Below are 23,814 nucleotides of genomic sequence, written 5' to 3'. Positions count from 1 at the left end.
TTTGAGAGCTTAAATTTGATTGATAGAAACAATCAAGTTTAATATGAGTTATTGGGATAAAATTAATAATTACGCATTAAAAATTACTAACTTATATATTTTTCACTTCCAAAATGTTATTAAAATACACTATTTTTTAAGTTTCACTACTATATCCTGTACTAAATTCACTCATCTTTCAAATGAAAGCAACAAAATTGGATTTCGTAGCGTACTTTTTAGTGTAGATCCATTTTGAGGTAATAGAGTCTGAAACAAAAAAAAAGTTCTATAACTTTGTCAGTGTTGAAATTCGAACATATGCGTAAAAGGATTTTCTCCATAAAATATGATCATCTATCACCTCCTGAGAGATTCTGGAAAAAAAAATTTTTTTCATGTGAGAAAGGTGTTTTCTGACTTGAGGGGGATGAATCAAAAATCAAATTCTTATTTTCAATAAACGCAATCACCTTCTCGTTTGAATAAACTCTTTTTCCCGTCAGCCATTTTTTTTTTCAAGTTGGAGAACAAATGGTAGTCCGAGGTAGCCAAGTCTGGAGAATAGGGAAGATGCGAAACGAGTTGGAACCCCATTTCCATTAATGTTGAAGTGTAAGCTGATGCGTTGTCGTAATGGAAAATAATTGGGCCATTCGTGGGCGTTTTTCTTGCAGCTCGGTTTTCAAACCGTCCAATTACGATGAATAAAAAGCACCTTTAATAGTTTTACCCTTCTCCAGATAGTCGATACGGATTGTTCTCTGTACCAAAAGGCAGCCGCCATAATCTTTCCGGTCAAAGGAACGGTCTTCGCCCTTTTGGCGCAGGTTCGCCCTTTATAATTCATTGTTTAGATTGTTCTTTGGTCTCAGGAGTGTCATCCACAGTGACAAAACGGTGCTCAAAATCCTGCGGATTCTTCTGGAACACCTGCAAACCGTCCTTGCACCACTTCACACGATTTCAGTTTTGGTCGATCGTGAGCAATCGCGGCACCCATCCGCAGCTACCCGCAGCTTCTTCAAGTCCAAATGTTGATGCAAAATATGACGTGCCCGTTCGTTCGAGATGTCCGCAGCCCTAGCAGTCACACGCACATTCACCGTTCTGTCATTCATCACCATATCATGGATTTTATCATTGATTTATAGAGTAGTAACCTCAACAGCTTCACTTGTGCCGATATGGACACTCCGAAAATTTTAAAAGCGTTTATAAACTGTTCTTATTGAAGAAGTTGACTCTAATGTTTATCAAGCCTAAAGAGAGGCTTCTGAAACGTTTTGCCTTCCATAAAGTAATGGTCAAGTAATGTGTTCTCCCAAGAGATGTCAATAATCAGACATAACCTCGTAACGCATCAGTAGAGTCACCGATGACACTCTTTCACTGGATATAAAAAGTTAATTCTTAGGCCACGGTGACACTGCTTGCAGCTTCTTACGAAAATGAGAGCTGCACGAAACCCATACAATCGTGAGAAGTAAACAACTACATATAATTGAATTGGTGTGGTTACATTGCTTCCCCCTTGCTTCGTTGGAATTCGGCAGCTTCTATCGCACAAAATTGTTTGTTTCTCTTCGTCAGTTATCGTATAATAAAATTTTCGTGCGCACTCCGCCTTACACGAAACTGCCAGTAGAACTCGACTTTTTTTGTTTACAGCGGCCTAGGGTATGTTTCGCTTAAAAATGACGACCCTTTCCCAATCCGCGTTGATGACATTGAGCTTCGTTTACTAGTTTAGGAGAGCGTATACAGAACAATCGATTTTCAGGCAGAAAAAACACGTTCTTAAAATTAAAATTATGAATGAAAATCAACATTTCCGTATCAAATTAGTATTCTATTTAAATGAGAAGCACTTTTTTTGCAGGTGATGAAAAAATATCATAAGAAAATTGTTTTTGAAGAGAACTTCATATTATAATAAACTGTTTCAGTAACAATGTCGAAAATGTATAGACAAATGGTTAAATTAAAGTGAGAAATACGTGTTTCAAGTAATTAAATAACAGGTTGTAGAAAATTTTATTCAAATTTTAATTTTAACACTTTAAAAGCGGCTTCCTGTCATCTAAACCGATAGAGATTACACTAACGAGTTTGGGACCCAAATTATGGCCCCTAATTGAAAGTCGCCACCTGACGTCGACACTGTTCCACTGTTCGCAGTGTGTGTATATTTGAAACATATTGGACGTTTGCACTAGCCACGCATACAGCAATACAATGGCAGTACGACAACCCGAGTGAAAATGTTGGTTTTGATTAGACAATGGGTGCGGCTAGGCATATGTTAAGACAGCGAAGTTCGTCTAGGGACGTTTGTGTCATCTCAACAGAAATAAGAAGAACTTATAAAACAGCGGATCTGATTGAAAAAAAGAAGATCGTCTTTGAAGTAAAAAATCAAAAATACATTTATTGCTCAATCTAATCTCCCTCTAGTTGAATATAAGATACAACTTCGCCAAAGTTGCTTTAATTCATCTCAACAAAAAAATTTGAGTAGTTAAAATCGTAACTTTTCTTCGAATACCACACATCAAATATCTCGTCCAAATTTGCTCAACATTCTGCAGGATCTTTGTATGTTTAAATGCACAGAAGAATACTTTTTGAGTACTGTCGTTTGAATATACCCGGTGGACAAGTACCGAATTTTTTTTAACCATTTTACTTGCAATTCGGACGTAAGTTACATGCTATGCTTTCTTTCTTCGATGTTGCGTTGCATCGAGAAAGAAATAAATGGAGACAGAGGGGTAACCAATCTAAACCCCCTTTCTTTCGTTCGATCAATTCGAAAATTAATCACAAAATCAATGAGAATTTGGGAGTCATATTACTGCTGTGCCGATTGCTCGCGCCGCACAGCGGAAGCTTTCTGTGCAAAGAAATACGGGTTCGTTGAATAGAATAAAGGACTGTGCCATGAAATATGATCGATGTTCCTCTCTTCTGATTTAAGTGGTGATTTTGCACATGTCATGTTGCATCAAGCGAGGCTCGGTGGTTTCAATTTTTAGCAGCAATCACGATGGCGATGGCGGCGAGGGGATCCAAATTGTCTTTCCCAAGGCCGGAAGATGAGAGTTTAGGTTTATTTTCCCAAATTTGTTTTTTTCAAGACGAATGAACTGAAAAAGATCAAAAGGAATGGAGATGGAATTGAGAAATTGTGTAGAAATAACATAAAGACTCATCAGAATCCAACTAAAATCGAATCCAGCAATAACAACGCTAATAACAACATCAAAGGTTCTTTTCAGAACCACCAATATTTTTCCTGAAGAGTTCATTTTTCCCGTGAACTCATTCATTTTCCGGGTAGTGAAAGAACTTCCCAACCATATGACTCAATCGTTCCCTTGACCAGTGTGATGGAGCAATATCATGCAACAAAAGCACTTTATGTTGCCTTGATTGAGACTTTTCTCGTTTTTACCCTAAGCTCGATACAAATTGATCATTTGTTGACGGTAGCGCTCAGTAACGATAGTTTTGCCAGGTTCCCCATAGTAGATTAAACTCTTCTGATCCACCAATGTTGATGGTTCCTGTGGGAATACCCATGATCTTTAATGCTAACATTACGCTGTCTAAACATTACAAAACCGTTCAAACCACTGTAAATCGAACACAGGGCCCTGCTTCCGCCTATCTCTTTCTATGTGCTCGTATGATCATCACAGCTATCAGTGGGGTTCAAAAACTATGAAAGTACCCTCAGCTGACGTAGCTGTCAGTGAAGTTCAAAATCAATCAAACCGCCTACGTCTCAGCTGTTTTGGTGCTCGAGATGTTGGCATCAAAAACATGAGCTGATCAAACTTAATCACTTGTCAATACCAAGAATCCCCAGTACAAATGTCTTTTGATAAGCCACAAAAAAGATTCATCTGCTACATTGTACTGTAATATGATTGCAGTTCTCACTCGTCGTAAGAATCGAACAGTCTATGTAAAAAAGGCGATACACTTGCCCGAAAAAATCCACAATCATTATCAGCAATCAGTTAACCGCAGCGTCCAGCGTAAGAAAAACATCGACCATCTGCTGCTCTAATCAAATGTTATGATGATCATGGCGCGCGGTGATCCAGCGTGTTAATGATTTGCAGAAGAAAAACGAATACCAACAATGAAAAACAAAGAATCGGACTCCGCGCACGGAATCAAGCGCAAGCCCTGGTAGCGGCAGCTGTACGTGATGGATGACTGTGTTTGAATTGATTTCGAAACCTCGTCTCAACGCGTAATGTCACGTTCGGGCGAAAATTACCAATCATCAAATATGACCGCGATCTCGTTTTGGTTCGATCGGCGTCCATTTTGGCGTTTTTTTTTGCGCGTTTTATGTGTACTATATGGTCAATGCGGCGGCGACGGCTGCTGCGGCGGCTACAAGTCTGCTGTCAAATGTCACTGCCGACGAGGCGGCCGCTCTGCCGAAGAATGGTAATGGCGTTTAATTGGCGCGCCGCTGAATCAGGGGTCATCCCCATGCAAAGTGCTGTGCCAAAAATATCAAAGTGCAAACGCATCTTTGGCTGTCATTATCGAATAGACAGAAAAAAAAGTTCCATTTTGCTTTCGGATGCCGACAATGGATCCGAATGCAATCAGCGGGGCGCAATGATAGGTTTTTCGCTGCGCCAATGGAAAAACTTTTCCCAGTCGATACCGCGAAACGTAACGCCTAGTGCGCGCCGCCGATGGGCATACCCACTAATCACAATCATGTCGATCAGTGAGCATTTGCACGGCTAATAACATTATCATTTATCGCGAATGTGGAATTAATGCGTGGCGTGGTTGTCTCTGTTTCTACACCCCTCTCCAACATATATCTACAGTACTGGACCAAATAAAGTACGCACCTGCGGTACTTTCAAACCTTATTATTTTTGGTAGAACCTCAGGTAGATGGATATTCAAAGTGGTCTATCCAGAGATCGAAATGCTCGCCGATTTGAGACGAAAAACATCCGTTTTCACCCACCCACCCACAGGGAAAAATAGCTGAGAATATAGGAGGCGAGAGAATGTTATACGCTCACTTCGATTCTCGCGAGAAACGCAAAGCCGATTTTTATTTTTCGGTGAGTTATGATTGCCGAAAAATGGTTTCGTTTTCAGTGACTCCTTGATGCCGATAATGGTTTTTCACTTCTTCAGTACAGCTGAAAACATTGCATGAAAATATGCGGCAATATTGGGTTTCATCGTGAAGTGAACATGAGATGGATTAATATTTGTACAATTCAGACGCTGTCCAAATGCAGATCGTTTGGACGCTGTCCTAACAGATTAACGTTGGTAAAGTTAGCTATGATTTTTCGCTCCATATTTTCAGTACCAAATGAGAGACGAAAAACCATTCTCGTTGAACTTCCGAGAACGAGATTTTCCACATCTCTTTCTCTCTGAAAAAGAATTTTCGGTGAAAACGAAGAGACGAAAATATCAACAATACACGGTTCATCGAAATCTAGATTGATTGATTGAATATTTATCGTGCATCCGATTGGCTACAGCGACATGAGAACGATACACAAACTAAGAAGAGAGTTTATTGGGAAATTGTTATTTTTCATCATTTGATCCAAAATGAACCACAAATTTTCTATTGGATTAAAGTCCGGGTTTTGTGTTGGCCATTCCGATAGCTTAATACAGGAAGCACGGAAGTACGCAGTGGTTTTGTTAGCGGTTTGTTTGGGACCGTTGTCTTGTTGAAAACTGAACCTCTTCTCTAAGCCATTCTACAAATCTTTACCAGATATCCTGTTTCCGGAACTCTATCAGCTTGTCGATGAAATTTTGGGGCGAATTTGAGGCTGCAGAAATAAACATCAGCCAATAATGTATGCTGAATACAAAGTAAACAAACCTGGTAACGTTTCGGATCAAGGGTTATAGATGGTTATAACCCAATTTCTGCAGTCTTCTACGCACAGTTCGTTCAGAGATATTTATGTCAGCATTTTCACGAATCACTCGGCTGGTAGCGATGGGATTTTTAGTCACTTCTCGAGAAATTCAGCGATCATCGTTGGTCGTAGCTTTCCGCTTCCTTCCTCTACCGGTCCAATCCGCTACGGTCTCGAGCTCTTCATGCTTTTTGCATATTTTTCGTGCTCCTGTTTCACTTAAACCGTATTTTCAAGCAATTTCTCTATAAGAAAGACCTTCCTGACGGGGTTTAACTATAAATTTACGGATATCTACGGAAACTTGCTTTTCCCTCATATTATCAGATTGAATCGAGCACTAATAATGATAAACAAATAATCAAGCACATTGTTTTGACGTTTCTTTCCAGGGATAGGAATCTTTTTAAATTTTGAGGGGTAGAGCACTATTAAAAAAAATCTGAGCTAGGAAATGATAATCTAATTATGTTATTAACAATGCCTATCTAATTTTGTCAAGTACTGTATCACTCGGGGCTCGGACTAAAAAGACGCGTGCAGGGGAAAAAAGGATGCATCCGAGCACACGAACGCGAAATCACAGACCGAAAGCATCGGCAAGCACCGCCACAAAAACACCAATCACGACATCTGTTATTGAAAGTTGCGCCTCTCGAAGTCTTTTTTCTCCTCGGCACTATCTCTTGTCCAGCCGACGCCACCAGACCGAACTTAATTGCCGCTCATCATCATAGGAGGCGCTGCTTTCTTTGCTAATTGTTTAGCGCGATTCCGCGCGCGCTTCCCGCCCCTCCCCAAAACGAAAACAAACCACCTCAAGCACAAGCGTGTAAACAAAACAATTTTCGGCTTACCCATTCTCTTGTCACCAACGAGCAACGCCACCAGCAGCAGCAGTAAAATTAAAAGCCTTATTAAGCACAAATTACACATAATTGGAATCCTCCAGACGCGAACGCGAATGGAAGGGAACAGAACGAATTTTGGTGGTCCATCAAGTTTTGGTTTTCCAAACTTGTTTTCGTTGGGTCAGAATTTATTTCGTCACAACAAAATTTACTCGTATCACGCTAGATACGAGTAAGTTTTGTTTCCAAAATCCATTTGTTTTACACTTCTCGATCGAAATTCAACTGCTGCTGCTGCGGGCGAAAGGGAAACAATACTAATGAAGCGCGTCGTCGCCGCCTGCTGCTGCTGCTGCCGCCGTTGATGATAATGATGCTCTAGTGAAGAACTGTCAAATGCTGACGAAAAGCGACCCGCTCGAGGAGCGAGGGGCGCTCCGCTGGATATTATGGTGGGAAAGAATCGTTTTATAATGAGCTTGCATGTGAAGTGCTTTTTAATAAACTTAATATACCTGTTTAGATTTTCTCCCGCCCGCCCGACACAGTCTTGGTTTTTTTTTCTACCCGAGTATTTTGGGAGGCGCTGTCTGTCTGGACGAAAAATCCCGCCGATGGGGGGTTAGTAGTCCCTGAAAGACCCCTCTGATGATTCGGCGCACGCAAGCAGGAGTGCCAAAACGCGAGCTTCGCGAGCCGATTGAATTTGCATATCAAAGTGTTCGTTTGTTCACTGATGTTTTTTTTTTTGGGTGGGTTCAGCCCGGTTTGTCGGGAGAGTGGCGCTGGAGCGACGATTTACATCACTAATGAAGCATGTGCGAATTGATTGTGGCGCGTCGGATAAATCATGGCCCGGGGATTGACACCGCAGCGCGAGCCAGAGCGCGATCTGAAGTAATCATGTTTGTCATCGGCTCTAATGGTTCTAGGATCCCGAAGAAGAAAAACCCGAGTTATCTACCGGAAATGAGTCTAAGTAAATTCCACCCGGAGATGTTCTGATGGTGGTGATGGGGCTTTGTTTCGGTAGGGTTAAGTACATCACATTCAGGCAATTATCCGAAGAACAATCATCGTAATTGTTTTCAATCTTGGAAACAGAGTGAAACCCACAGACAAACGACACATCTGCCCGAGAGTTGTTCATTTTTATCGTCTTCTACTTTGCTTCCCATCGATGAGGAGGACAATTTTTGATGTCTGTGTGTATGTGTGTGTGTGTTAATCGTCGCACCGCGCAAGGTTGCTAGGCAATCAAATTATACGTAATTTCGTTACGAAATCTGGTTCTCGTCTGGGTCATAAAACATAAGCTTGAAAATTAAGGTGCACGAAAGATTATCCCAGGCGCAGAGGGAATACAGGGAACTGGCACAGCGATCTGATTTATGGACGAAGATGACACTTAATTAAGGGGTTTCGAGTGGCTCCTTTCGAGACTGTCATCCCCCGGCAGCAGACTAACGGGCGGTGGGACAAACAGGAAGGCAGGACAAACCAGGGCAGGATTTTCAGCCGTCAATGTTTGATGATTTAAGTTGGAATCGGATTGCAGGGGGCCATTGCACCGGCGAAGAGCACAAAAATACGGACGAAAAAAAAGCGATGACAGAACTTTTATCTATAAAAGTGTCTACAGGTGGAGACGAAAACAAATTCATTAGGAAGTCGCCTCTTTCCGTTTCTTGGCGGTGGTGGCGACGCCGAACTGAACAGCTGTCAACAGCTGAATGGGCGCAGGAAGAAACGAGCCAAAGTGTCGAAAATTAATAAGTTAAAGAAATAATCGTTTGCAGAGTACCGTTTTTTGTGTCCATTTGCTGCAACGTGATTGACAAATTTGTCCCTCCAATAGCCCAAAAATACATTAAAAATTAATTCTTCCATCGCAACGGTTGACACCTTGCCACTTCTGGATCAGGCCACCGAATGCGGCGGTCCAATTTTATTGATTTCTTCCCCCTCCCACCAGTGATCCCGCAGCCAGAACTAGCTGGCAAGCGCTCCCACAAAAGGCCATAAAATGGTGCTCACACACATACCCACAAATACCAACGAGAACCGAGCCGTGATTGATACTTTTTGCTGCCTGTTTTCTCCTGGTTCAGATCGCCTTACTTAATGCGGCTTAAGACCGTGTCTTAAACGCGTAGCTCCTGCGGATATTTGGGAGCATAATAACTGTCAAAATAGATTTCATTACAATAGATGTCACCTCTGTCTGGCTGCTGGGCTGGGACACCATATGAAGCGCAGGAACACAGAGCTATACTAGCAAAGTCCGGGGCTCTTTTGAGTTTTATTGCTTTATGGCTTTGAATTTTTGAACTGTCCGTCAGCGTTCGCCGCGTTGACCATGACCGTCTCGATCCGACTCGATCGACGGTCGATCGATCAAATGAAAAAAAACCGCGGCGATCTTGGAGAAGGAGGAGGAAAAAATCGCGCACGCACTTTGGATAATGAGCGAGCATGAAGTAATGATCCTCCGAGCTCCGGGTAGTGAAGGAGGGGGAGAGCGAGAACGCAATGCAGAAACAGGTTTTCCTCCCCACAAGCCTGATTTTTATGAGCTTCGATAAACCTCACGATGGAGCCCGATCGCAGGAGTGAGCAATAACAAATAGTAATAATCATGCAGCTCCAGTCTACTTTGTGTCCTACCCCGTGTCGCGATGACAACAAATCAAGTGCAGCGACATCTTTCGAGTGCGGGTATTACCTTCCTTCCCCTGCCATTCGCGCGTGTCACGCCTGAATACAACTGTCATTACACACAGCACCGGACTGGTTCTGTAATTACAGACCGACAGCAGCGCCTCCTCTCACGCTGGCTCCGCATTCAATACCGATGACATGCGACACGTTGGCAGAGGAAGAGTTGTCAACCTACACGATGGCGACGAGGAAGACGAAGACCAGGCTGCTGCAGTTTGACGCGGAAAAGCAGTCACATCATTTTTATTAATAGCCACTCAATCAGCGTGCCATTTCTTGCGCGCGATCAATTTGCACCGCACACCGGTCGTGCTCTGTGGTCGTTTCGTAGAATTCCACCTCGTCCAGGTCCCGCTCTGTCTGCCAGAGACCCGGTTCTTTCTGATTATGATTACCGGTCTCCCTGCCCCGGCGTTCGACACGTCGTCGTGTCGACCGCACACCCCGCACACATGCTGTTTGTTTCGATGAAGAAAAATGATTTACTTTTAAATGTCATTACACATCATCGACGCGGCATTTCGTTTATCTTCACCCCCTTCTCCTACCTATCCCTTCCACCCGACGAAGGTTAATCTCGAAATAATTGAAAAGCACATTTGTGCTTTCCAACGGCGCAATGTCTTCTGCTGCTCGCTCGCAACAGGGAGGAACGGAACTGTCACTACTGCCTCATCAAATGCCAAGTCCCTTTCGCTAATGGCAACCAACCGATGTTGCACCGCGCGCTATTCAGCTCTTGGCCTCTCGCCGCTTTTCCTCTCGCCTCACGCCCAACACAAATTGACAGATCGACAAACGAAACCCAAATGACATCGCTCGCTCGCTCGGTACTGATTTCACGGTGTCAGCTTAACAAATGTGTGACATTACCATTATCATTATCCGCCGGTTGTCGCTTTTGTCGAAAGCAAATTGCCGCTCGAAGAAGACGACTCAATTGCCTATTTGTCATACTTGCCACTTTATTACGGGTGAGAAAACCAAAACCGAACCCGGGGACAAAATTCGATTCCGATGATGCCACCGTCTTCACTTTCAATGAGGGCCGCCCTCCCAAGTGGTGAAAGTGAATTCGGAGATCGAAAGCAAAACCAAAAATGGCGCAGTCATGCAAGCACACACCGCCATTGTTTCGCTAATTTGACAGCTCTCACACAGCCAGGCGCCGGCGAAGGACGGACCTTAACCCCTGTTGAACCATCGCTGCTAGAGCGTGTTCCCAAAGGGAGCGCGCGCGATCCACCTTCGCTAAGAGAGATGCTAATAAACAATAAATATGTGTGATTTTCTTTCTCTCCAAGATGATTATACTCGGAGGCATTGTGTGTGTCGCCCCTCGACGATCCCCCAGAGGGGCTTGGGGGTAAGGAGAAGCTCGCACGATCGCGATGGCGATGATCATATCGAGATAAATGATGCTTAAACAATAACCCAACTAAGCAGGCGCTAATCAGTGCCGAGGGTCGCTGCACTTGTCGCTTCCACGGTGCACTCAGCTTCCGCCTTCCGTTTTTGTTGTTGTTGTTGTTTTTTTCTTTCTTAATTTTGACAACCGTTCACGGTCTAATCATATTTTTTTCTCACTCTCTCTTCATGCAATGGAAAGAAAGCGTGCCCGATATCGAAAGAAGCAAACACGCCGTTGTGTTTTCTTGCTCACTCGTTAGCATTAACGGGTTAGCCGTATCCTTGCCGACGGGTAAATGCAATTATTTCTCATTACTTATTCGCCTCCGTCGAAAGGCCCCTCGTGCGCCCCGGCGAAGGAGCGGCGAATTTCGTGCGCGCCACAGCCACCCCTGATCGATTGCACTCGTTTTCGTTTTAATTTCGCTACTCGGCCCAGCCAACTCGACGGGCAAAAATCGAATAAATATTTAATTTATTCTCATTTCTCTTCATTTACCTTTCGAGTGTGAGTTAGCTCCCAAACGCGGGGCCGAATCCTTAATAGTTTCGTTCAATTAGGAGTACCCCCCCCCCCTCACCAATCGTATTTCTGGAAGCGAAAGTGGCATTTCTTCTGGGAGAAACGGAACCCTTTTCGGTTGGTCCCTTATTTTACAACGTTTATCCGCACAACCAATAGCCTCCAGAAATCACAGAATTACTGCCCCTACCTGGACAAGACACACAAAACGTCATCAATTATTCATCGTTCTGCGGGGCAACCATCTGTCAGAGCCGGAGCCAGAGCTCCAGTTCTTGCGATGTTTATTTCGAGCGCCGGCGGAAACTTATCATAAACATAACCTCAATATGTCTCTCTGGCGTTCACAAAACCCTCTCGTTGTGTCCCGCGCTGGCTTGGGCGATCTAAAACAAACAATCGGTAGCGAGAATGACAATCCCATTTACACAGAGCCGCGGTTTAGCGCGCGGTCGCGGCCGGGACATCTAAATCACATTAGCGCTACAATCAATCAAATTTCCGGCCGCGTGGAGACCGGAAAAGTGCAGTTTATTTTTATTGAAAATATCACTTTAATCTGGCTTATCTTCACATGCCAGCGACAGTCACCCGCCATAAACAGATCAACCGTCCATTTCCGTCTTCCTTCGAGATGACACACTCTAAAACGTTTCCACCTTTCTTCGGGTTTGCTCCCCGTCAGTTCGAAACACATCGAAAATCAAACATACGATCGGATTCAGTCAATTAGTCTGACAAAAAAAATTGAATCACGAAGCGAAAACATGTGCTTGATGTGAGCGTCTAAAAATTGCAACTCATCCCTTATGGCGCACTTTCCTTCTCTCCAAACACGATCGGCGTTTCAGCCTGAGCACGATTTCACCCGAAAACGAACAACAACAACAAAAAAACACCCCGTTGATAACCACTTCTTCTAACGCAACGAATCTCTTTTTTTTCCACTTACAGAGCGATTGAAAAATGACACCCAACACTTCGGTCGTCTCCGTCGTCGTTAGCCAGCTGTTGAACGGCTGAACAAACCAGTCGACACACGACAGTCCCAGTCCCAGTGAATCAATCGAATCGACCGCTGTTTTCCACTAAACAAAGGACAAACAAACAACGCCGCAATCGCCCGACTAAACCCCCCAAAATCGACCCAAATGGTTATGTCTCCAAGCAGACGACTATCATCGCCAGGAATCGCCACGCATCCGATGAATATGCATCTGAGCTCGCTGCAACACTCTCAGCTGCAATTGTCCTCCCAAATGCATCAGAAGTTGGCCGCCGGACTAACGCCGAACCATATGAGTGGGTTTTTCAAGAGTCCGTCTACCTCCCCGAGCAGCGCCAATGCTAATATGAGCAATAGCGGCAGCAGCAGCAATAACAACAACAATAACAACAACAACCACCTCCACAGCGGTAGCAAGAATCAGAGCAATAACAACGGTGGTCACACCCCAACATCCAGCATGCCGTCGGCAACCGAACTCTCGTCCCATCCCCTGAACCGTCTGCAGTCAATGCAACCGTTCGATTTCCGCAAGCTCAGTGCGGCCGCTGCCGGACTCAGTGCATTCACGGCCGGTCTACCTCCACCAAGGCTGAGTCCAGAAGCCGCCGCAGCACATCACTTCAGCCAGCAGCATGCGGCCGCTGCGGCAGCGTACTCTCAGGCGACCGCCAAGCGTCGCGAATCGCAATCCTCCGAAGCGTCGCAAAGTGCACGCGAACACGCAGCCGCCGCGGCGAATTTCATGAATCTCTCGATGGCTGGCCACGGTCTGCCGTTCCAGATTCCACCACCACCTCCGCCCACATCGGTCGCCATGTCGCTCGCTAACTCTCTGAACCATTCGGCCGCCGCTATGGCAGCCGCCGTGTCCGGAAACCCTCTCGCCGCAAGCTTCGTTGCGCAATCCTTCCCAAATCTGCTGGCCGCGTCAGCTGCCCGTGAGCAAGCCCGCAGCAAATCTCCGCTGTCCTCGCACCATCACCATCCCCATCACCAGCAGCAACAACACCACCACCACCACCACAATCCCCATAAGAACCCCCACAAATCGGATAAACCATCGGACAAATCCGACCAGGAGAAGAACCACCATGGCAGTGGGGAGAACGTATTGAATCTCAGTCGAGATTTGGCAGCGGCAGCTGCCGCCAACCAACACCTCACCCGACAAGGTCTTCCCGGGCATGTGAGTCGCCTTGCGGCTGGTCTACCGCCGGGAGCTCACCTCAAGAAACCCCAATCACCAAACAAACGCCAGTGGGGAGCACTCCCACCCAACCTGGGCACTCAGTTCGTCAACCCAGCTACCGGCAAGAAACGCGTCCAGTGTAACGTGTGCTTCAAAACATTCTGCGACAAAGGTGCCCTGAAGATTCACTTCTCGGCGGTACATTTGCGCGAGATGCACAAGTGCACCGTGGAGGGCTGCAGCATGATGTTCAGCTCGCGCCGCTCCAGAAATCGCCACAGCGCAAATCCCAACCCCAAACTGCACTCGCCCCATCTACGCCGGAAGATTTCTCCCCACGATGGACGCAGCGCGCAGCCTCATCCCATCCTTCTGCCAACGGGTGGAATGCAGCTACCGAACGGACTCAACCCGCTGCACCACTTCGCACCCTTCCCACTGATCCCACCAGGCGATATGCGTCACCCGTCACTTTCCGCACTCGAGTTCAAAGCCAACATGGAAGCTAGCATGCACCGGCGCCTTCAGGAGCAGGAGAAACACCGCGAGCGGCATTCGCTCAGCCCGGAGAACTACCGCTACCGTAGCCCTCTCGGTGACGCCAGTGACAAGTACCTCTCGCCTGGACAGCACCACCTCGGGGGAGGTAGCTCCATCGGAAGCCATCTTGATGACGATGACGACGATGACGATGACCCGAACGGAATCGTGATCGACGGTAACGACGATGATGACGAAATGCATGGCTTCGACATGTCGCTCAGCTCGGAATCGGAGGATGTCAAGTCGTTCCGTCACTCGGGTACCCCCGAGACCGAACACGCGGAGTACGAAAACGAACGGCTAGCCGAGGAGCGCCACGATTCGCACGAGAACGAACCGCAAGATTTCAGTCTGTCGAAGATGAAATCGGAGAAGTTGTCGATTTCGTCGGACGGAGATGACGCTGCGAGCAACGTGGATAGCAACGAAGATTCGTCGGTTAACGAGTCGTCGCATGCGACGCGGGATGACATGAACGCCTTCCTGTCGATCAACAAACGCAAGCGGAAAAGTACGAACCCGACCCGATGTGCGATTCCGTCCGAGCGATTGTCCGCCGGTTCGGGACATTTGTCCGATGAGAACGATGAGCGGGAAGTGGAGGAAGATCAACCGGAGCCGTTGATCAAGAAGATCAAGATGGAGCAGCAGAGTGATAAACAAGAGTGCGAGGATTCGTCACGATCCAATGGTCCGAGCAGTCACCCAGAGCAGGAGCCTCTGGTGCGGATCAAAACCGAACCCAGTGAGCATCAGGACGAGGCCGAGAATCTATCACTGGATTTGTCGAAGAAGCGTTCAACGCCCGATGTGAATGCAAATGAAAAATTCACCAAATATTCGATAGATGTGAAACCCGCGTCGGAACTGATGGAGAATCCGATGTCGTTGGTGCATCCGAAGCGGGAAAACGAATCGGGTGACCAGGAAGCGGAGGATTTGCGACGCCCGGGCTCCGCCGATAGTAAAAAGAGCAGTGGGAGTTTGGATTCGGCGAACACTTTGCGGCGGTTGGAAAATCTGTCCCAAGGGCCGCTGAATGAGATGATGCTGCAACGGGGTGGACTACCACAGTTTCCTCCGCTGAGTTATCTCATGAACGCTGCACCACCCAGTCCTGCAAGATCGCGAAGTCCTTCACCAAATCCGAGGTCCAGCCCCCACCAGGACGTTGACTCCGATGACAATGTCGACTACTGCGAAGAGGGCAACTGCTTCAGCGATCCCAACGTACCTCTCGACAAAGATAACCCAAAGAAATGTTCCGCCTGTGGTCGGATGTTCCAGAATCACTTCGCGGTAAAGACTCACTATCAAAATGTGCATCTAAAACTGCTGCACAAGTGCAATATCGATGGCTGCAATGCGGCCTTCCCATCGAAACGAAGTCGCGATCGCCACGCATCGAACCTAAATCTTCACCGCAAGCTACTGTCCACTAGCTCCGACAGCAGCGAAACCATGCTTCCTATGGAGAAACAATTCACCGCATTCCCGGGACCACTTCAGACGGAATTCCTCGCCAGACTGTACGCCGACTCGCAAAAGTTCCCGATGAACTTGGAGGCCTTCAAGAGTCACCTCCCGAATGCGGGTGCTTACGCCGATCACTTCCTCAACGGGTCCGGCCAACGCTTCCCTCCAGCCGCAGCCAATCCCTTTCTGTTCCCCCCACTGGGTGGACTCGCTGGCTTCCCAGGACTCTCGCAGTTCTCACATCTCCTCCCCCACCCACTGAACGGTATCTCGTCCCAGCTAGCCGGCGGTCGCATGTCCCGTTCCGACTCCCCCATCTCGGCCTGTTCGCCACCCACAGCCACCAACATTCCATCGCCTATGTCCCAGCATCAGGATGCGGAACAGGATCGGCCCACGGCGAGCACCTTCCTAAGCCACAGCCGTTCGCCGGCGGCCACACCTGCCGAGGAGGCCCGCCGGAGCCAACAGACGCCGGATTCCTTCTCGTCGTGACCGTCGCCAGCGGTAAGATCCGTGGCGGAAACGGACAGCTGGCAATAAACCCCCATCGGAAAACGAAACACAAAAAAAAAAAGAACAAAAATCGTCATTCCGCTAATCTCTATTAGATTTAATTGAGGCGCAACCACGCCAAGCAATGTTATCTCAGCAATGAAGCAATTCAAGAGAGAAAAAAAAGCACTCGAACAGCAGAAGTTTGTTCAATCTAGGACCGATCGAGGATGATGATGATGATGGTGATGGAGGAAGTCTCTCCTCTAAAAAAAAAACGTGATCTCGTTTGACTCTCTGTTTTTTTTTTTCAATTATTGTGTAATTTAACGTTATCGTAAATTAGTTTCCGTCTATCCAGCGAACTTTCGGCGCGGAGGCGTTGTGGAAAACTATAAAAACAAACGCGGTAGCCGCTTGACCTGATAGCGAGTTCAGACGTAAATCACACTTTACTGAAGTGACCAGTGATATATCTATAATTACTAGAATTCCGGAGGCGTCTGCCCGGCTCCGAAATTTTGGAGCAACCGCTTTCGAGAGCGGTGAAGAAGTAGGACAAAATAAAATACTGATTTCGAATTTCTTACGGTTAGGATTTTAGCAAACTTTAGCAAACATACAAAAAAAAGTGGTATAAATGAAAAGCAAACCGAACAAATAAACAAAAATGTAGCTTTCATAAGGTCGTAATTGTAAGCTTCTCCAGTTCCTAAAACTCTTCAAGTAGTTTTTTGTTGTGTAATTTATTTACTTGAAATGGAAAACTTTCCCAAAAACCAACAACGAACAAACTGATCAACGGAATATGATATTGATTTTATTAGGGTTTTATATATACGAGTACAGTACTTTTCCTGTCAAGAGTGTATTATTTCATCGAGCTGTCACCAACACCAAATTCTTGCACGAATGCACCCCGCCGCCGCCGCGAGCGGTGGAACGGGGCTAATTCAAAGCAGAAGAAAACATCAAAGAATCTTAACGAAATGAGAACGAAACTCTAGCTTAAGTATTTTGTAGGAATATATTGATAAATGGTGGAACGAACTTTTCATTTATGGTACCTTCATTATATTTTAAACATGAATATTATTTTTTATTTGCTTTAAGTCGCACTGACACTGACAAAACGGTGAACAATGAGAAAAAAAGAGAGAAAAGGCGAATGAATCAATAAAAATGTGCAATATTTTTGTCCTCTTTTGTGCTCTAGATAAATAATAGTCTCTTAGGGTAATTGATGACGCAAGCATAGTTACAATACTAATTGTAGTAAGTAAAAAATAAAAACAAACAAAAAAGCAAAAACATGTTAGATTTAATCAGTCTGAAATAAGAAAGAGAAGAAAAGCATGCATGAAATATCATAAACAAGTTTTTACCGCCTAGGGAAAATTATCGCAACAAATACAAAGCATTGTAAATAGTCTATAAATATTGGTCTATGAAGGCGTAGATAATTACTACAATTGATATTACCGGATAAGCGAACTTCATTCTAAATGAAGACCACGAACATGGCAACAAACAAATGAAAGAATAAAAAAGAGATACAGTAATGTAAAATACAAAACAAGCAAAACCCTTATTCATACGATAAACGAAATGCAAGTTGAAATATCAAAAATATCAATAATTATACGAGGAAAAAGCAAACAAGTATCTTTAAGACACCCCCCACTCTTCTGAAAAGTTTCACCGACTTTCGGCTAATTCTCTAGGCTTTTTATTTTTATTTGTCGCGATCGCACCACTGCAACCGATCGACAAATACCCCGCAGGCTGTTACAAATACAAATCGCGATAAATCTATCAGTTTTTATAATAAAAACCATTTATATTTATTTTTTAAAGTGTCCCTTTTTAGGCTCGTCCCAGCAGGCGAGTGAAGTGAAAACAAACTGAGAAAAATCTTCTTGAAAAAAATGTGAAAATAAATTATTTTTATTATTACAAAAAATAAGAAACAACATGTCTTATCTTTACTCACCCCCCGGTCAGGATGACAAACACTATCAACTCTTCCGCACTATCCATATTTTATTTTATGTCGTCGTCATGGTTTCGCATCATTTTGTCACGCCCTGGCACTTCTCTCCACATTCGCACAAAAACACACACAAACACGGACAGCGATTTGATTTTGGAGCTGTCAACCTTCCCAAGGCCAACTGGATTTGCTCCAACACGATTTGAATGTCCGAGAAAATTCCGATAGCTTCGACAAAACAGAAACGAGAACGAGAAAAAAACGGCACAACAAATAACTTACAACAACACTCGATAAGGGGAGGGGGATGGCTTGAAAGTAGTACCTCAATCACGCCGCCACCGATGCTTTCAAGTGTCATTCCGAGCGTGCATTCTTCAAACGTCATTTGTATTACAAATACAATTTTTTTTTCTTCCAAAAGCAGTCCCGATAACTCCCCGTTCCGACACGCAGCGTGACACTTGACAGCTGAACGACGAACGATGATGAGGACACAATCCTCATCGCTTCATGTCTGCTGGATTCTCTTCTTCGGCTGCCGCTATATTTCCTGCATACCTTCGCGAAGAATATCGGGCGAAAACAAAAGGGTTGTGCGATGGGGAGTGGGCCAGCATATTGAGCAGCAGGAGGAGCAGGAGTAAACAAGGATTGATTCGTAGTCGCGGCTGTCACTGCGCTGTTCCATTCGATCCGTTTGCTGACGTATTTTTCGTAAGTCTGTCCCAATAATGAAGCACACCAAAAAACGGTTCCTTTCGAATGGGAGTGACAGTCTTTTGATTGTAGAAAATGAAGCGAGACAGAGAGAACAGAATAAAACAAAACAAAAAACGGGAGCCAATATGGCGTGTCCGGGTTGATGGCTTACAAGGATTTAACAAGTCCATTTTGACAATCTCTTACATGCTACGGGTTCGAGGAATCGATTGTTGCACCATTTGGGTGCCCTTCCGTTGTCATGAACATTATTGGATGTAATTGTAAATTGTTTCGAAAGTAATTTGTTTTCTTGTTCGTTTAACCTCATAGTTTTGGGAATAGGAAAATTTTAAAAGAAATCATGGTTTACCAACAGACTTCCAAAAAAGGGTAGACTAGAATAAAAAGCAGATAAAAATCGTTTTTTTTTTATCATTCATGATTTTACAACATCATCTTGAACAATATTTAAAGATTTAGAATAGGCAATTAATCGAGTCGAACGTCAATTTGTGCGTCTGATTGAGGGTGGAATGATCCAAACTTCAATTTCAAAGTCAAAACACCTCTCGTTTAATAGGTGTGCACGTGTACAATGATTACAAAGTTGACCAAATTTTGATACTTCTACCCCTTCATTCCGGTATTGCAATCGGAATTTTATGTTTACAATCTGATTCTGATTAATTTCGGTGTTGCAATCGGAATTTTAGAGTAACTATTCATGTCTGTACTATAAACCAGTATACCAACGAGTGATTCGATTGACTCGACCGCTCAAACGCTACTGACTCATCTGTCAAGAAGTTCATTTTGATTTCATTGTTTGTTTTATTTGTTTAAAGCATCGATGCTAGGCAGCGCAGTCTGAATTATCATAGCTATGTTAAATTCTAAACTAAAACCCTCGATTTCATTTTTAACGTTCTCAAAACAAAACAAACAATTGTAAACATTGAACTTCATGACTCCAGGAATGTCAGGTGTTTGTTCTAAATGTCGTCACAAGGAACTGTCTTCTAAAACAAATCAAAAATTATAAATGTTAGCCCATGAAAAGACCGCGTTGTCGACAACGACAACATATGTCAACGGAATTACTTCATTCGAATCGCTTGATTATCACTTCGAATAGTATTTTGTATTGGAACGAAATTTTAGTAAATGCTGATTAACGTGGTTTTGCACTGAAAGCTAAGGTGGACCGTTAATATTCCGATACAAAAACGAGAAATTCCACCAGTTCCATCCCCAATCAGGCAGCCGCTGACCCGACCCTCTCTCTTGGTTTTATAAAACTTGGTACTTATGATGGAAACTACCTTTTGAAAATTAATGAACTATTTATGAAAAATAACATTTTAAATGCACTGTTGAAAAATCTCACTCAAAAATTGAATTCAATGTTATAAAATGTTCTATCTCAAAACAATGATTGATGTTTTGGACATGATGAAAGTCACAGCACAACTAGTGCCGAACGAACATTTGACCAAAAATGGCACGAATGTGATTGAACCAGCACCATACTCTACAGACTTTGACTTTTTTCCTATTTCCGAAACTCAAATTACAGCATTGAAGACATAAAAACGAATTCGCTGCGTGACTAAAGGGAATTCCCATTATTTACCGAGTTATAGTCATTTTAGTGATGCGTATGTAATTTGCACCCGTGGCCGAGTGGTTAGCGTCTCACATGATCATGCCGGGTGTTCGGGTTCGATTCCCGTTCTGGCCGGGGGATTTTTCGTCAGAGAAATTTCCTTCGACTTGCACTGTGGTCACGCGTATTCTAGAGCTTGCCCCTCGAATTACATTCAAGGCGTGTTATTTGGCTTAAGAAATCTCAACTAAGTATTAATGAATGACGCTACCCTGGGCCCTGTTGCATAATTAGCCTAATCAGTTTAGATACAAATTACAAGTTACAAGTCTAGGGGCTAAAAGTTCTAATATTTTGCGTTGCATAACAATCATACATCGGTCTAATAATATTAGTACTTGTTTTATTGAAATTGCGGGTCTACTTGAAGTTGTTTTTTTTTTATCTGTATTATAGTGATTTTCAACTCATTTTGGCTGGTTCGTCACTTGTACTTCCATTTTTGGAAGAATGTCGGGAGTGAGAATTGAACTCGTGACCTTCAGCGTGAGAGGCATGGATGTTACCACTACGCCAGATCGCCTCCTCACTTGAAGTTGTAGAAAAAAGTGCAAGTCGAAACTAATAATTTGCTATTGTATTTTGTTTATATAACATTCACTTGTAATATGTAACACTAATAATTAGTGTAAACAACTTGTAATATTACAAGACTAATATTATTAGTAAAATTTCGATTATGCAAGAGGACACAAAACTTCAAGCGCGTTTTTCTCGAAATCAGTTTTCACAAGCTGACGCACACGATATCTCAAGTTTTGCTAAACCGATTTATTCCAATTTCAAAGTGAATAAATCTTTAAACATCTCTCTATTACTTGATCTAGTAAAAAATATATTTATTTAATTTTACTATTTAAAAAAAATCGTCATTGCTGTCTATTAGGTTCTACATATGCACCTGTGAGTTACAATATTCATACATCACTACGACACAAATGCAGCGTTCGTTCTACAGACACTGTGGAGAGACGAAATATTGCAGCTTAAGCTGCTACCTCTGATAACATATTTGGAATAAAAGGAACGATTCGTGATTTATAGTACATAGCCTTGTCTATGGCTTTCATCAATGGCATTCCACCATTTGTATTTCAACTTTATACCACGTTATCGATCGTGTGAATCGAAGGCTGAGCATGCAGTGATTCATCTACGGGCGCTCAGGAGATAGCAAATACTGCTGTTCAAGCGCGCCCACTAAGCAATCTCAATTATTTGGCGAATCATCAAGGATACGGTAAGAAGAAGAGAGCTCCAGGTAAATCGAAGCTCTCTGATCGGGATAAGCGAAAAATATCCAGAACAGCTTCGAATACTTCAAAATCGTTTAGGCAAATAAAGCAAAAGTTCAATTTAAATATTACTCGGGTGACTAATCGTCAAGTTTTGTTAAAAAATCCTAACATAATTAGGGCTTTCAAAGGTTCAAGTTCCTCATCTTACACCATCTCACATCGGAAGACGTCCAAGTTTTGCCAAAGCTCACATTAACCGACAGTGGGACATGGTATGTTATGACAAAAAATGTAAAAAAATACATTTTACTATAAGGTACACCGGGGCAAGTTGAAACGATTTTTTCGAAGTTCAATGTTTCGAAAAACATCAATTTTGAAAATGTTTAGTTTTCATATCAATTGCTTCAACTTGTCCGTAGAGAGAGTCCGGATTGAGCGGTGATGCGAACAAGATGTGCCCGTTGCGCTTGGTGCTGGAGTATCGGTATTTGTGCGGCGTTTCGTTTGAAAAATTATTTTAATCTCGTGGAAAGTGTTCTTCTGCCTCGGCATATTTGAATCCAGTAGTGTTAGCTAATAATACCAGGATTATTTTACGAAAAAGTAGAAATGAAAAAATTATTTGCCCGGCGAATGTTTTCATTTTCTCATGTTTAGTGTGGTCGCGTTCGCTGCTCTCTCGATTTCTTGTTGCTACTTGTCCCTTTTCGTCGCGTGTTCATCGTATGTGTCAGTGTGTGTATATGTAATGAAACCGTTTATATGTGTTGAGTTGTGTTTTATTGAGATGATTCCGGTTATGTGAATATTGCGCTGCAGTGTGTTGATTATTCGAATTTTCCGATGCTAAGTGTGGTAAAAAGTGTATTACTGTGCTAACCGCGTGAATCGACTGTATGTGTGCGTTAAAGCTGCGCAAATAGTCCGTGCATTGAAGAATAATCCAATCGGTTTCAAATTTCCAATTGGAAATTGATGTGTGAAGTGAATAAAAATCGCCCAGTGCGAAAATTTTGGGTTAGCTTTGTATTTCAGTTTCTTTTTTTTATTTTTACGATAGTAAAGTGCGTGTGTGAAATGCTTACGTTTCGAGTGGTTTTTAGCAAAATATTTGGAAATTAGAAATCGAATTTTTGCAGTGATTGTATCACCATGCCCTAACAGATGGACTGTGGTTTCTTATGACAGTGTTTATATTTTGAATCCATATTTAGTTTCATATTTTAGATTATAGATTATATATGTATAAAGTATTTTTGTGTTGAGTGCATGATACCAGATGTTAGAGGTGATGTCTTTCTCTGGAGAAAAGAGTGGAAGCTTTCTCGGAGAGTATATGAGAAAGAGAAGAACAGCACAGGGTGTACCATGCAATGAAAGATAAGTAGTAATAATAAAAAATTAAATTAAAATTTAAAATCACAAATCATATGGTTCAATTTAACGGAATATATCGTCAGTATGATCGGTTTTGGAGGGGTTCTCTCGATTGCCTTCTCGGGTGTCCCGAGAATGGCTCTTCGCCGTCGTAATTAGATATCTAATCGCAATGCCGCAGAGTGGTCTTTCGGAGACCTGAGGGAGAGTTGCCGGGAGAGCTCCTCTGGGACCAATCGAACCGGCGCAAAAGCGTACGCGCGATGAATAACGGAAAATGTCACCGGGACGTGTGTTTCCGGAGAAGTTTTTTTCGGTGACCTTCTTAGGTTTTCCAAAGATAGCTCTCCGTCACCGCGAATGAAGATCGATACAGAGTACACTTGTTTCTAGGAAAGTTTTCTCGGTGACCTTCTATAGTTTACCAAAAAAAAAATTACGAAACATTTCGTCGGGACGATTACCTTTAGATGAGTTCCGGCTATTACCTTGTCAGGTTTCTCACTGCTAACTCTTCGTCGACGCTTTTTAATTTTACACGTTCTCCTTCTCAGGATACCCAAAGATAATCTTTGCCGCGTGTTGAGATTTTTTGTTCCCAAATGAGATTTTCAGATATTTGTTTCGCGGAGTGGTCGATAGTTAGCGTTTACATAATCACATCACTTACCACAGTGAATCCTGATTCTTA

The 23,814-nt window shown here is 43.6% G+C and overlaps 1 protein-coding gene across 1 annotated transcript; it reads left to right on the top strand.

Moving 5' to 3' along the window:
* Positions 1–12,360: 12,360 nt before the first annotated feature.
* LOC129774732 (uncharacterized) lies at positions 12,361–18,065 on the top strand. The gene has a single exon (XM_055778649.1). The coding sequence runs from the start codon at positions 12,581–12,583 to the stop codon at positions 16,139–16,141; it is 3,561 nt and encodes a 1,186-aa protein (XP_055634624.1). The 5' UTR covers positions 12,361–12,580; the 3' UTR covers positions 16,142–18,065.
* Positions 18,066–23,814: the final 5,749 nt, after the last annotated feature.

This window comes from Toxorhynchites rutilus, chromosome 3 (genome assembly GCF_029784135.1).
Source record: "Toxorhynchites rutilus septentrionalis strain SRP chromosome 3, ASM2978413v1, whole genome shotgun sequence".
NCBI lineage: Eukaryota > Metazoa > Arthropoda > Insecta > Diptera > Culicidae > Toxorhynchites > Toxorhynchites rutilus.
The sequence above is the reverse complement of the archived record's forward strand: the minus strand, read 5'-3'. Positions and strand labels throughout refer to the sequence as shown.